The following is a 15,902-nucleotide window of genomic DNA, read 5'->3' as shown; positions in this document are numbered from 1 at the left end:
TCGTGAGCGGCTCGGTACTCGTCGCGTGGTGTCCCCGCTGTCTCCAGGGCTCAGGGCAGCATTCCTGCTTTCTGTGCCACCTACTCTTCTCGGGCACTTAAGGTGGAACTCCCCCCAATTTCTTTGTTGATGGGCCTGGGTACCCACCGCGGGTCGTCCTTGTAGGGTCCCGCCCTTTAACCCCCGCCTGCTCTGGACCGGTCCAGCTAGTCCTTGCTGACCCTGGGGGGAATTCTGAACCAAGGGCAATGCCACGAGAAGACCCGGGCGGATCTGAGGAGTTCGTCCTTTCCTGCTTGCCGAGCCACCCTCGGGAATACCCGCGGCGTCCTTGGCATCTATCCCTGGGGATATGAGGCTGAGAGTAGCACCTGGGAGTTCCCAAGCCATCTCCTCCTAGCTGGCAGCTCTGCAGCGTCAAGCTCAGATCCTGGAGATAGGAAGGAGGCATTGGAGATCAAGCGATGCAGCCTGCCCAGACTTCTGCTGTCTGTTCAGCTGCCATACCTAAGCACCCCACACTGAGAAATGAACGCACTGATTCAAAGCAAGACGATCATTTGCATTTTATTTGCACCTCATTTGCAAACTGTTAATTTCCAGGCCTGCTCGCTCCACTCCAAGTTCTCTCCCATCTCCCCTCAAATTCCTCAGAGACCTAGGGGGAAAAAAAAATTCTTGGTCTTTGCCACGGTGGATGCAGGCTTCTCAGCAGGCTTGCACTGTGTTCTCAAGGGAAGTCTTTATCCAAGGCCACAGCAACAGTAAGAACTCTCATAAGACCACTGTGTCCGCAGGGAAGGCCTGGGACCCTATCACAGGGCAGAACCGATTTTGTGGGGTGAGAAATAAAATAGGCAGAGGTGGGAAAGGCTGCTAACCTCTGCCTGGCCTTGTCCTCAGAGGCGGGATGGGGTTCCTCCCCCTACCACCACTGTCTCCCCTGAGATGTAGCTGGCGTCTTCAGAGCACATAAAAGACACGATGCCTGCACACTCCTCTGGCTTGCCGATCCTGGGGGACAGGGGAAAGAAGGAAAGGAGTAAAGATTAAATAAGCAAACCCCCATCACCTGGCCCAATGAAATTTGCTTAAGTAAGAATTATTAGATGATTTTTTCAGGAACAATCTAGGAGCTTTTTGCTTAGCATGAGCATAAGTTGTTATAATTTAGTGTAAGCATAAATACTGTACTCTGCAAACACCATTACAATTATGTTTACTTATTTTTGGTACCAGGGCTCGAACTCAGGCCCCTGTGCTTGTGAGGCAGGCAGCAGAACCACTGAGCTAAATCCCCAGCCCTATATTTAAATAATATACAGACACTCCCCTTGTAGAGAGCTCAGAATTCCAAACTCTAAAGTTTTATTGATAAAATGGTGAGTGATTATTTCTTACTTCAAAAGAATTGCTCTCACGTGTACATTTCTATTCAAGTGTCAGGAAATCTGTGTCGGTAAAAAGTGTTTAAAATTATTCCTTTTGTACACTTTCAGTATAGTATAGATAGCTTCTTTTTTGTTTGTTTTTGTTTTTGGTACTGGGATTGAACTTGGGTCCTTGTGCTTGCAAGGCAGGTGGCGGAACCACTGAGCTAAATCCCAGGCCCTTAGATAGCTTCTTTAGGAATTTGTTTTTGTTCTTTCAGGTTTTGTCCTTTCATGGCATTTGTTTTGTAAGAAAGTGCTAATTCTCATTGTATTTGTGGTTTTATACTCTAGTTAGGAACTCTTAAACTCACTGCCATAGAATGTTGTAGATATGGGTAGAGTGAGTGGTTCAAATCTAGAAGGCCTAGATTACCAATCTAGCTGTGTGTTACAGTACTTTGGAATTTGAGAGGCTTAACAAAAAGGAAAAAAGAAAAAAGATATTCAAGTTCCCCCTTGGACTAAGTAAAGAAGAATCTTTGCTCTGGGATCTGAGCAACTGCAATTTGGAAAGCTCCCCAGATGATTCTAATGTTCATCCAGCGTTGTGATGCAGGGGGCTAGATCATTCATTGGTGTTGCTGATGACAATACCCAGACTTACTGAGTTGTCTAGGCCTGCAGCTCATGCCTGACATCAGAATGGCTTTGGGAGGACTTGTGTCTGAGATGTTTGGACCAATAAAGACACAGCATTACTGGCCGTTGTCCTTGAGGGGGTCAAGATGCAGAAGACAGCCAGGAATGCCCAGGAGCCAAAAAGTGGAGAGAAGCAGGTAATTTAAAGGAAAGAGAGCTCTGCAAAGGTGTCTGAACAAGTTAGCCAGCCCACTGGGGAAAAGAATAATTTCCTTATGCAAAGGAATTTGGAGCTTAGGAAAGCTTTTCATTCCTCTTATTTGGCTTGTGGGATCATCAACCTAAGCTTTGGAAACAGGACTGTTTATTAAAGGTGAACTAACTAAAAAGGTATGGTTTTGGTTTTGGTTTGATTCCTGGTTTCCACAGATGCCCAGAGGTGGAGATAGACAGGAAGATAGAGAGGGTCAGGGATCCTTTCAGCTTGGCTCTGCTGAAACCTTGATGCCTATGCTTTTTGTAATGGAAGCAGTCTCCTTGGCTGCCTCTGCAATGAAGGTTTAAGAACTTTGAAGTCTGTGAGCAGGGATGAGCATGGCTGTTTTATCTGTGGAACGGAGACATAGCTGTGGGCTAAGTTAGGGACCAGACCTTTTCACCTTTATCCCTCTTAATCATCCTGTGACAGCTTACCTCATAATATGCATGGATTCTTTTATACTGTCCTCTCTTGCCTTGTCCGCCCACAACTGCAGGAAGAAGGGAAATATTTTTATGTACAAATAGGGGAAACTGAGGGGCAACAAATAAGAACAATAGAAAGACTTCTCCTTTCACTCTCCATTGCTTCCTGACTCCCAGATCTCCCCATATTGCCCTCCTCTGTTTCATTCTTTTAACCCCAATGTGGCTTGCTGGGTCTCCTCAATTCTCACCCATTTTAGGAGACATGAAACACTGAGTAAAGTCTGAATTCCACAGTGTCTACCCTGCACTTCAGAAAAGTGTGTGGGTCTGTTCTGAGAAGGGCAGCTGGCAGGAAAAGGGGAAAGAAGTGGGTGAAAGCTCAGGGTGCAGGTACTAGGCTTCCCTATCCAAAAAGATGGATACCCTTCAAAGGGTCCCAGGGAGCTGCAGGCTTTCCCTTCCTCACCATATTGCTGAAGTTAGTCTTGATGAGTCCAGGTGCCAAACAGTTCACTCTAATGTTCTTCTGAGCCAGCTCTAAGGCCAGGTTCTTAGTAAGGCCCAATAAGGCTGTTTTACTAACATTGTAAGGACACAGGCCCTGGGGAAAGAAGAGAGTAGGTTAGGATGTTAATTACCAGGTCATTCTTGGTTCTCATTCGACATCAAGGGCAGTGGTCAACAGGTGTCTCTTAAAGGGAGGGTTGCAGTTAGAGTTCATGGAGGCAGGCATCTATTTAGCGGGAAGGGTGATGTGATTCTAAAGCAGGACACATATTTCTTTGGGTGACTGAAAGGGTTGGAAAGATATGCAATGAAGAGTGGGCTAGAAGTGGCAGACAAAGGGGTTCTTACAGGCAATGGATAGAAGGCTCCTATGGAAGACACAATCACCACTGAGCCACCTCTGAAAACAAACAAAAGAGAGCTGATCCTGTTTCCACTGGAGACCACTGCCCTCACCCCCTGTGAGGCCCCGTCTCACTCAGGCTCCCTCTCACTCTCTGTACCCTCGTTTCTCCATCTCTGGAACCACTTCTTTTATCAGCAAGGCCGTGGCCTTCACATTAACATTCAGAACCTGAAACACAGAGAAGGGGAACAGCTTGAGAAGTGCTGGAAGGGCACAGTGATGAGGAGTCACTGTGTGCGCCTAGGATTTGCCTGTCAGAGCTGATGGAGACTTCAAGCGTAGTTTACCCTGGCCTGACAAAGAAAGAAACAAAGGTTCGTGGAGGTGAACCTCTCCACAGCTCGTTCAGATGCATAATGACGTATTAGGTTGAGGTAAGGAAGAATGGAGCCTGACTCATCTCTCCCAACCAGCCAGATATGCAGAGACCCAGAGTGAGCCTAAATTTTCAGGGTAGCTTTGGACTTGACCTAGGTTTTCTTGTGTTTCTTCCAAGTAGGGAGAGACTGGAATTGGATCTAGAGTAGGCTGTGCCCCTCAGGGAAGATGTGCCCTGACTTGTGCACCTGAGGTGGTTCAGGTACTTCTCTGGCTTCTGAATTAGAAAGTGGATGCTTTGGGGCCTCCAGGATGGATGATTTAGCTGGATATTCATCAGGAAGTGATATCATGAGGAAGTTCTTTCTGGGGAAGCTGAGGCATAGGCCAAAATCCAAAGCTCACCATTCCCAATTTAAAACAATTGTGCGACCTTATTTGCATAGGTCTAATGTAAATAATATTGGGATATTCCTCTCCCAGTCCCCATGCCAACTTATTCTGAAAAACTTCAATCTTGCAAAAAAAAAAAGTTGTAATAGAATCTAGATTCATTTTTCACATTTTGCTTCACTTGCTCTATGTGTCCATACAGTTAAAAAAAAACAACAAATGGAACCATTAAAATGAAGTTGCAGACATGACAATGCTGTATCTGTAAACATCTTAGTGTATATGTCCCCAAACTAAAAACATTCTCTTGCACATCCATAATTCTTTATCACACACAAGAAATTTAACATTTTTTTTCCTATTGTCTGTCTTTTATTTTGCACTTTATTTATAGTTTGGATTTCTTACATAAGAGAAATGATGTTCTGTTTAAGCTGTGTCTCTGATTTACTTCACTTAACATTCTGAATCCATTTTCCTACAAATGACTCAAGTTTATCCTTCTTTATGGCACAGTAGTACTCCCATTGTGTGTAAATGTTGCATTTTCTTTATCCATTTATTTGTTGATGGACATATAGGTTGCTTCCAAGAATTAGCTATTATGAGTTGTGCTGCTATAATCATGGGTATGCATGGATCTCTGAAATATGATGTCTTTAATTCTTTCAGGAAGATACCTAGAAGGGTTATAGCTGGGTCAAATAGAATTTCTATTTTTAGTTTTTAGTGGTTGTACCAGTTTACATTCCCACCATCAGTGAAGAAGGGTCCCCCCGCCCACAAGCCTCTCTAGCACTTGTTAGTATTTCATTTCTTGAACATAGCCATTCTTTCTGGAATGCTGTGGAATTTCAGTGTTGTTTTAATTTGCATTTCTTGAATGGTCAGTGATGTTGAACATTTCAGATGGCTAGTCTTTGATTGGGTCTTTACATTTCAGGGGTCTAATTTTTTTGGAGTCCTTTATATATTCTAGATATTAGCTCTTTGTTGAGGAGTAGTTGGCAAATTTTTCCCCTACTCTGTAGGTTATCTCTTCACTCTGGTGGTGTTTTCCTTTGCTGTACAGAAGCTTTTTAACTTGATATGATACCATTTGTTGATTCTTGGTATTGTTTCCTGTGCTGTCAGGGTTCTGTTCAGTCTTTGCCTACTCCTACATCTTCAAGAATTTTACCTTGATGATAGTAATTTTATCTAGTATACTGTCTATGGTAAGCTTTCCCCAAAACTCACATTTAAAAAAATTTCAAGCTGGGCTTGGTGGTATGCATCTATAATCTCAGCACTCAGGAGGCTGAGGCAGGAAGATCATTGTGAGTTTGAGGCCAGCCTGCACTACATAGTGAGACCCTGTCTCAAACAAACAAACAAACAAACAATTGCAGAGTACAGACAAGGGTCAGTCATTGCATTTAAGTAGGATATACTATCATATTAAAGAAAAAATAAATCATTACTTGGTTAAAAACCTATTTTCATTACTGTCTAGACTGTTCACAAAAGATGTTTCTTCACTTTAAAATATCAAAATCAGGAGTTGTTTCACTGAAAAACATTTTGGCACTTTGGTCCTTATGTGTGTGGAACACTGATAAATAACAATATTTTGTCATCCTTAAACTTTAGTGTTCAGAAATTATTGACATTAGTGCAAAGGAAAAGCGATGGGAGACCATAAGAAATCTATATTTCAAAATCATGTGGCAATATGAACCTTAGTAAATACAGGCAAATATTTTAATAAAAACTTTATAACTAGAGGATGGAGGTGAGTGAAATATATTATGAATATGGTATAAGCATACATAATCACATCAAATCCAAAATTCCTGCATTTGAATTTAGACACCTGGCTCTCAGGTTTTCACCAAACTGTTTTTAAGAAGAAAAGAGGACAGGTCTTTTTCAAAGGCTGTGTGATATAAAGCAGCAACTTCAGTCATGTCACGAGGATTGGTATTTCACCCAGCTAGCAGCTATTAACGTTTCCTGGCTAATGAAAGAGCATTTCTTCGGCAGCTAAAAAGGGGACGGGTGGGTGTGTAAGTTTAAGTGTATTAGTTGTTGGCCTATTGGCTGCCACAGCTCTGCTGGAAATAAACCAGGAAGCAGAGCGTGGGTAAGCACACTGCGGGAGAGAGCTGGGAAGGGAAGCAGAAGATGGCTAGCAGAGAACAAATGGAAGGCAAAACTGGGCAGAAGCAGAGATGGAAGAGAAGAGCAGGACAGAGGAAGCCACCCCTCACTCGGACTTTTCCAGGTGCATGCCAGGTGTGTGCCACATCACACTCCCATGGCGCTTGATGGAGACGTGCTAACTGCAGACTGGGTTTGTGCTGAATGTTTTCTGAGGCCCAGCCCTCGGCAGTTTTAATCATCTCTCACCTTGTCCCATACGTCCTCAGTGACATCCATCAGGTTTCCAACGAAGGGGTTGACAGCAGCATTGGAGACCAGGATATCAATACCTCCATGAAGTTTCACAGCCTATAGAGAGGAGGAGGTCTGGGTCAGGGCTACAGGTAGGTAAAGGAGGTTCCTTTATCAGTGTTCATAAGAGATGTCTTAAGAACAGTTATCAAAATTACATCTCCTTTTCTTGAAACATTTTTCTCTTTAAGGTTACCCTAATCTCTGCTGCTGACCATTTAAGGTTGTCTTATTTCTTTGGCAGTCTTTCTAGCCTGCCCTTCCTTCTAAGGGTGTCTCTGACCTTTTGCTCTTTTCTTTACATCTTCTCTCAGGGGAGCTCCTTCATTATCGTGCCTTCAACTCTTGCTGCAAAATCTATTTCTGGATCCCCCTCTTCTTTTCACACCGAGTTACAGTCCTAATTCCCCAAATGCTTGCTGTCTGGTCTCTTTGAATGAGTTACCATGATCTCAGAGTCGAACTTCCACATTTACCTGAATGGAGAAACGGGTTTAAACAGACCCAGGAAAGGTCATCAGTGGGAGGGGCCTTGTCAGCTAGCCTGGTGGTGTCAGCTAGCCTCTTGGTGGAGGTGATGAAACTGTAGCCCACTGAAATTAATTTAAGATCATATGACTCCGTAATGATGCATTAGGGTCAGCTACAAATAGGAAGCCTGATCATTTGGTGTCTGACAGAGGTAAGAGGATTTGCTCAGGGCACAAAGCTAGTGGAGGCAGAACCGAGATGAAGTCTTCTGGTGTACTTTGTAGCACAGAGCTAGTTCCCAGGAGTCCTTTGAAAGTAAGTTGGATCGCTATGAAACTGGATGATAGGAGCACCACAATGGTGAAGACATTAGCCTGGGTTTAAAACACTTCCACACTCAGCCATGATGCCATATTCTCTCTCTCTGTCTCTCTCTCTCCCAGAGGCACAGAAGATTCAAGGCAGAAACTGAGGTTTAAATTGAGAAAGCCAAAAAAGAAGCTATCCCACCTCCTTAATAAGTTGTAAGCAGGTGACGAAGGCATGTGCTAGAGTAGTCACTGGCCAAGGACAACCTTCCAACAAAGGTTTTCAGTACTTAGCCACCCCGAAGCCAGACTGAATTTGCCCCAAACTAGCAATTTTGATGCCTTGGGCAAGCAATACTAAATGGGCCCTTGATCAACTTTGTGCCTCAGATTTGGCACAGGAGGGGTGTTATTAACAATGCACACCATCTGCTAGCTTCTCCTTTTAACTAATTATTCCTGCTAATGAGGTGCTAAGCTCAGTTGTTTCTACACTGCTAAAGGAATGCCTGGGCTGTCAACATGTAAATTTAACAAAATTTAAAGTCACACAATCTTTTAAAACTAGAACCCATACTTTCTCGTGCCCTCTAAATTTTGGCGTTGGCAGCACAAAGCCCTACAGTAGTTACTTGCCTTGGCTCTGTCAAAGTCTCACAGACTTGTGATTGGGAAAGTGTAGATTATGTTGGAGGTGATACATATGTGTTGGGCTGGGGACAGGACAGTGGATTGCACCAGAATCACTGGGAGAGCTAGGGGAGAAGGCTGTTTTTTTCCATTTAAAATTTTTTTAATAGTACCTGTTTACAATACATGATTACATTCATCATGGGGAGTTGGTATATATACATAACATATCTTAAATCTCTTTATGTCCCCTTCTCTTGCCCTCCCTCTCCTTTCCTCTGCCCTCCTTCCATCTCTTGGACCCTGAGAAGGCTGGTTTTGACTGAACAGAGACAGAACCATAAAGATGAAAGAGAAAGGTATCCATGACCTTCCTCTAAAGGGCTTGCTCTGAATTGCATAATCACTACACCAATGTGGGTATGAGTTGTTTGTGTCCTGACATCTATTTACACAAATTAAGATCCCTAGAGTACTAACCATTCTCAGGCTAGCAGCTTTTCTCATTGCAGGGTAATAGCTGGCAATAGAACACATCTCAAATTGCCACGTCTCGTATCACTTCCTACCCTGACACTGGTCATACACACTCCCTGAAAATTGTTTTTGAGTCACTTCTCCTGTTTCTAATTTCTAGACATATGCTTGGAATCATCTTAGTTGATTCTACTAAATGTCTCTTGGGAAATCTATTCTGATCCCACTGCCACTGCTCTAGACCTGCATGAAACAATGGGTTTTGCAGTAATGTCCTTGGTCCAGGTTCTTCTCTTATTATTCTTCTTACCACTACCAGATTGTCCTTCCTTAGTGACCATTTCAATTTATTTAAAGCCTCAGTTTCTTCTTACTTCTGAGGCTAAGGAGGCTGCTGTCCTGTTCTTCCCATGTAGTCTATTCCCCACACTACTCCTGGGTCCGTGAATGCCGCTATGGCCTTACAGACTTCTCTTCTTCAGTTGCTCCTTGGCTATCTGCTCATTTCGCAGAGACATTTAGAACCCCACCCTTACTCTGTCTCTCCACTTCCAGTCTCTTCTACTCAGTCCTCAAGGTGTCTAGATCAAGCCCCACTTCTGAGCTAGAGACACAGGATTCACTAGGTGGATCTGGTTGGGTAGTGGGCAGAGGATGTTTTCCCAGTAGAATCTTTTTTCCAGTATTGGGAATTAAACCTTGGGCCTTTACACTGGGATACATCCATAGTCCTTTCTTTACATTTTAGTTTTGAGACAGGGCCTCACTAAGTCACTAAGTTGCTCAGAGTGGGCTTGAAGTTGCCATCTTCCTGCTTCAGCCTCCCACAGGCATGCACCACAAAACCCAGTTAGGATTTTGACATTAAAGTACATGAGGTCCTGGATTCAATTCCCAGCACTGAAAATAAAACTGCTACATACATTCCAAATAGCTAGTCACTGACTAGCCCATGTTCCTAAATGTTTCTTTTCATCCTCAAGATCAAGGTCATAATCTCAGGCTCTGTCCAGCAACCTATGCCAGGCAGGGTGATCTTCTTGGAATCACATTCAATTTTCTCCTATGCACATTTGAGGATCTGCCAAACATTCCTTAAAATAGAATTACTTTATTCTGCCCACCATACTACTGTTGACCATAATTTAAGAGCCTCTTCTTCTAAGATTACCCAAATTATTTCCGACAACCTTCCAACCTGTTATCACAATCCTATACTTTTCCTTAGTGCAAGGTTTTTCCATTCACTCCAGAAAACAAAGTACACACTGTGACCCTTCAGGGAAGAGGAAACTAAGTGGTTTATATTTTCTTGTGTAGCTGGAAGGCTGCTGTCAAGTACCACTGTGACACTGGCTTAGACATGTTGAGACTAAAATTCATATGGACGCCTAAGGGCTGGCCGTGTGCTAATGGAGAAGTGCCCAGTAGTTTGTAGGCTGCCAGAAGCTTGGTAGGCCTGGGTTGAATCACAGTTCTTTCCATATTGGCTGTGGGACACTGGTATATGTGCTGCTGAAGTGAGCCCTGGCTGTGGGACACTGGGAAGTGTCTCCAATTATCTGAACCAGTTCTGTGTAAACAGGAAGAATAGTCCTTTTCTTGCTTGGATTGTTGTCAGGTTTAGGGAAAAACCTGTGAAGGGTTCTGAATAGAGTAAAGAGCACACAGTAAATAGGTGGCTGAAATATGATGAGCTGCCTCCAGTAAGCTCCCAGGGACACTAAACTGAAGATCAGGGGATCATTTACTAGCTCATGGGTGGGCTAGTAATCACATCTACTTTGTGATTGGATTTACCCTTCTCATCTGCCCAGTGACATGGGAAACTAAGAGAGTACCAGGACCAGCTGTTTTGGGTGGATGCCCAAGGGATAATGCAGGGTTGAAGCATTAGAGTGGTTTTTGATTTTTTGACTGGTATGGATGGTTCTTAGGCTTTGAGATATGGCATAACAGGCATACAATTAAACATTGTTGGTGACTTGATGTGAGCACATGAATGCACTGTTATGTTTTAGTTAGTAGTGCTTGATTGGATTTCACCAAAACTGCTCAGGAAAGCAGAGATAGAGACTCAGGCTGGCTCCCTTCTGCCACCTCTTGGCTCCATGCCCATAGCCCTGCTGCTCACCATGGCCACCAGCTGCTTCCGGTCCTCGGCCTTCCCAACGTGGCACACGGTGCCCGTCACACTGAGCTCCTCCCCCTTCAACGTGGCCACTGCGCGGTCCACGTTCTGTTGCTTCCGGCTGCTGATGACCACATGGGCCCCATCCTGGGCCAGACGCCGGGAGATGGCAAAGCCGATCCTGCAGGAAGAGAAAGACTAAGACTGTCTAGAAATGTCCAGGGGAAGAGGCTGTGAGCATGAGCTCCTGAGTCAGAGTGCCTGGGTTTGGATTTTACCTCTCCCTCTGTATGATCTCCATGTGTCTCTACTAGGGTACCACATAGGTAGTCATGCTTACCTCATTTATTGTGATCTTGTCCCTCAGCCTCCATTCCCAGGCACTGACATCACTTTCCACAGGCCCTAATCCTGGTAACAGGCCCCATACCCAGTGGGGACTGAGGATAGAGAAATGTGATAGGTGTGCAGTAGCAGCCACGTTTGTTGTTTGAAGTTCTCACTGGAAAGAACTTGAACTCACCCAACCATCTCCCTTGCTAGAGTACATCATCTCCAAAATTATATCCTTAGTTATTAATCTTGTTTTTTTTTAATTTTTGTATCAGGGATCGAACTCAGGACCTTGCACTTGTGAGGCAGGCAGCAGCACCACTGAGCTAAAACCCTGGCTTTTAAAAAAAACCTTTCTTTTTCTTCTTTTTTTTTGGGTACCAGAAATCGAACTCAGGACCTTGCACTTGGGAGTCAGGCGGCAGCACCACTAAGCTAAATCCCTGGCCTTATATCCTTAGTTATGTTTTGGGGGTGCATGGGAATAGATGGGTAATAATGTAAATATTCCCCTGGGAGTAAGGACTACGTTTTGCATTTGCCAGTCATTAGAGTTTCTCATACATCTGTATTTCAGATTTGTGAGGAGCAGGTATCTAGCAAAGTCCTTTAGGAATGAGAAACAGGACAGACAAGGGCTGTGGGTGACACAGGCCATACGGAGTAGGCTAAAGTGTACTGACTAGACAACAATCAGTTCACAATGGCCTTGTGTCCTATCTAGGTTAGGGTGATGTTGCTCTAGGAGACTGGTCAGGAGCCCAAATGGGGTGTCTGGAACATTGTAGTGGATGGTGGAGTCAGTGAACTTGTTTTGAAATCTGGAGTTTTGGATTTCTGGTCTTCCCAGACTCTAGGTGGCGTTGTTGATTGGGGCAGGCCAGAGCACAGGGAGCCTGGGTCCATGGGGCAGCACTAAACTGGCACCCTAGGGCATGGCAGCAGGGACAGCAGGACTGGCAGTGGAGGACCCAGAGTCTGGGGATTCGGAGGAATCCCCAGGCCTACCACGTAGTGCCTTTTTCCCCTGGGACAGGGCTGCCTATGAGGCCTGAGGTCAGGGCCCCAGGAGACAAAAAAAAAAAAAAAAAAAAAGGAGAAGAAAGAGGCCACTATCTGTTTCCAGAGAACTCTGGCCTCAGAGAAACCAGCCCAGGCACTCACCCGTCGGTGGAGGCTGTAACCAGGGCCACTTTATTCGCGAGCGGTTTCTGGCGGGTAACCCCGGAGCTAGCCATCCTCACCGATCTCCACGCCTGAGAACAGCCCCCGAGCCGCAGTACAGCCGTAAGCATGGCTCACGCTCCAGCACTTCTCCGGGCTCCGGGAAGTGAAAGCTGTATGGGACAGGGAGGTAGGCCGAGGGGCGGGCTGACTCGGGAGTCGGCCGCCCACCTCCCCTGCCTGCGCACAGGCGCTGTGACCCGCGATCCACGGTTCATTACTCTGTGCGCCACTGGCTCTCCCCTGGCGGGTGAGAATGAGCTCCTGGTTCACGTTTCTTTAGACCCGGCAGGCATCTGAACACAGCCCCCTTTCTGCTTGCCCGTGTGTGTGTGTGTGTGTGTGTGTGTGTGTGTGTGTAGAGGAGGCTGAGTTAGTTTAGGGCAGATGTTTTGAGACTGCCTTTGAAGGTGAGGACTGTGGTCTTCCATGAAGTTCACCATGTGAAGGTAGAGGAGCCAGGAGAAGAAAGGTGAGGCCAAGTAGCTGGCCTAAGCTTGGTACTGCCCTTCCCTCTGGTTCAAGGTTTCCTCCATCTTTATAGTTGGAGGACAGACTACGATCACTGTAGTAATCATTGTTCAGGACTGACCCTGAGTCCATCTAAAGGGACTTCACATTTTACAGCGACTAAGTGAAACAGGATGCTAGAGGCTTCCCCAGCCAGTGGTGGAAATACAGACTCAGGAGCACTCAAATTCTCCCTAATCGCTGTGTCTCCAGGTCTTAGCCTCTATCCTAGTTCAATAAATATTTGCTGAATATAAAAGTGCTTTATGAACTGTAAACTACTAAACACACAGTAATTATTGCCACCACATAATAATTATTATTGCTGCCACAGGCCAGACTCTTCTTCTGTGAACTGAGGATGTGAAATAGATGATGAATAAAGTCCTCACTGGCTATAAATTCTGTGTTCAAGACTTCAGCCTCCATTTCTGCCAAGTGGGCTGAAATGATCTCCCTCCTGGGTTTCTGGGAGAATTAATAAATCTGGATGGCTTATGGTACACTCTGGAAAGGCCCCAGCAAGCCCAAGTACAAGCTTCTGAATTGGTTTAACCCAGTGGATTCCAAATGCCAGGCTGAGAAGCAGTGCTGGTTTATGGCACCGTTTTCACTAGTTTGAGAAAAATAAAGATAATATAGTGAATTTCATAAGGCCTAGCATATTTAACTTAACAGTCCTTTATTCTGTATTGTGCTTTTTATATACTCTTTGGTGTTTGTTCTTTCAGAAAAGATGATGAAAGAGGTGGAGGAAGGAGGAAGGGGGAATGGAGGTGAAAAGAATTAAGATGTGTTATATATGTGTACCAGCTCTCCATGATGAATGTAGTCATTATGTACTACAAACATTCACCAATAAAAATAAGGAAATAAAAGATGATGAAAGCAAATAGGTGGGTTTAGAAGTCAGTGTTGTTGGTAAAATCATCAGTTCGTCAACCTTATGTCAGTCATCACAATTCAAGGGTAGAGAATTTTGGTCTTGGAAATCCAGAACTGGGGATCACTGTTTAATACAATCATATTTGCTAAAGGTTCCTTTAGTATTTGTATTGGTCAGTTGAGTGGCTGAAGAAAGGATTTGAGCATTCCACTGGGGGGTATGAATAGCAAGTGAAATAACAGGCATGCACTGGATTTATGGTATATAAAAAAGAAATTACAGTTGTGGTACTCAGCACATCCTGATGAGATAAGAGAACCTAACTCTAATTTTCTCCATGTCAGAGGAAAACTGACTGACTCTGGTGCCCCTCAGTCTGAGCCTCATGAATTATTGACAAAGGCTGGATAGTGGCACATTCTGCTTTCTTCTTTACTGTTCAGAGTTAATGCACTGTGGGAACACTTCCCAGCTCTGGACCTGAGTGTGTGGGCCTGGGGGAGGGGCACAGGACTGCAGCAGGGGTTCTCACGGTCTGGATTAAGGGGGCAGGCCTGCAGGGCTTGATCTCCCTTCACCTGTTCTCCAGAGGAGGACATCCAGGTGTAGGGCCTGAGAATTGGGGTGTAGGGAGAATAAGGAAGGCCACAGTTCTGAGGGCAAAGGATTCTGGGAAAAGAGAATTCTGGCCTGGGAGATTGGTAAATATCACCTGGCTCCTCCTCATTTGGGCAGGGTTGATATTTGTCCTCTAGCACCATTTCTTTTGGGAGAATGTCCCTTTCGGAAACATTAGGGAGTGGGTCTGTGAGCAGAAAAAGGTTGAAGGCAAAGAGCGTGGGGATTTTTAGCTTCTACTCCTTATCGAATTGATTTGTTGAAAGACACAGGGAATCTTTGGGGGAAATGCATGTGTGGGAGTATCTCTTTGAGATGGGAACTTTAATATGAGATTGTTCTTGTTCGGAGATGGGCTCCTCTGCCTATCTAGATGTGATATCTCTGACTGAGGATAAAGCTCCCATCCTCAAAGGCTGACTGGGGTTCAGAGGGAATTCACCTTGGATGGAGTGCATCTCTGGCCCTTTGCAGGAGCCATCAAAGGTTGGTCACTGAGGCACACGTGACTGGTGCTGGCACAGTGAGACCAGCACAGGGACCAAAGACAAACAAGCTCCTTGGTCCTTAATCTGTTACTCATTAGAAGCATGACTTGTGTTTTCTTTGGAGGCAGTTAGGGACTTGAAGTTTCTTTTGGCAACAAAACAAAACAGTGTTTTCTCAGTTGAGCCCATAGATATCCAATAGGTAACTAAAATCAGAACAAAACTTTACTTTCAATTTGTATTCTTCTCATACTGTGTGTATGGGAGTAGTGTAGGGGGAGTTATTGCTGTGTAGCCCAGGGTGGCCTTGAACTCACAATCCTCTGGCCTCAGCTTCCGAGTTTTGGGATTATGGACATGTGTCAGCACTCCCTACATATCTGTCTCTCAGCTGATCTACTCAGCTCTGCATTAAGCATGTTAGTCATTTAGGGGGTGTCTGTCTAAAAGCCAGCAATACAGTACAAGGTCAGTCCTAGATTTACATAATTTATGTTATCCCCCTTCAAGATTGAGACACCAAAGATAAGAAACTTATAGGGACATACCACTTCCAATGAGCACCACGAAGAATCCAATCTTTGCCCTAAACCTAGTTACCTTGGATTACAGGAAGACCTCTGTAAAATTGTGACTGCCTCAGGCAGAGACCAAATTGTTCCCTCAAATAATAAGGGCTTCTGCCAGGTCCATCTTGCACAGCCAGTACTGAATTAATGACCAACCAGACCATAGCCTGCCTTAGCCCTTCTGTGATGTGCTCATTCTTGGCTAATGGGTCAGTCTGATCCTGTTCATCGGAGCTGTGCCCTCTTCGGCTCCTCAAGCTCCCAAGCTCCCAAGCTCCTCAAGCTGAAGTCCCTTCCCATTTTCTCTTAGTTTTTTACTCTGCCTAATAAATCTGCCTGGGCACCGCTGCATCCTGAAATACCTTTCTGTGATGACAGTTAAGAACCTGCTGGGGGCTGGGGATTTAGCTCAGCGGTTCCGGTTCCGGGGCCTGCCTTGCAAGCACAAAGACCCGAGTTCAATCCCCGGTACCCAAAAAAAAAAAAAAAAAAAAAAAA

General features: G+C 44.8%; 1 protein-coding gene across 1 annotated transcript; it reads right to left on the bottom strand.

Moving 5' to 3' along the window:
- Positions 1 to 551: 551 nt before the first annotated feature.
- On the bottom strand, positions 552 to 12,571 carry LOC104871686 (dehydrogenase/reductase SDR family member 4). The gene is made up of 10 exons (XM_010637727.3): positions 12,555 to 12,571; positions 12,274 to 12,446; positions 10,780 to 10,957; positions 6,715 to 6,816; positions 3,710 to 3,780; positions 3,555 to 3,606; positions 3,166 to 3,300; positions 2,706 to 2,761; positions 882 to 1,014; positions 552 to 658 (listed from the first exon to the last, which is right to left on the bottom strand). The coding sequence occupies exons 2-9, from the start codon at positions 12,402 to 12,404 to the stop codon at positions 900 to 902; spliced, it is 840 nt and encodes a 279-aa protein (XP_010636029.1). The 5' UTR covers positions 12,405 to 12,446; positions 12,555 to 12,571; the 3' UTR covers positions 552 to 658; positions 882 to 899.
- Positions 12,572 to 15,902: the final 3,331 nt, after the last annotated feature.

This window comes from Fukomys damarensis, unplaced genomic scaffold (assembly GCF_012274545.1).
Source record: "Fukomys damarensis isolate Sample0158 unplaced genomic scaffold, DMR_v1.0_HiC HiC_scaffold_17, whole genome shotgun sequence".
Classification (NCBI taxonomy): Eukaryota; Metazoa; Chordata; class Mammalia; order Rodentia; family Bathyergidae; genus Fukomys; species Fukomys damarensis.
This window is presented reverse-complemented; position numbering and strand designations above follow the sequence as displayed.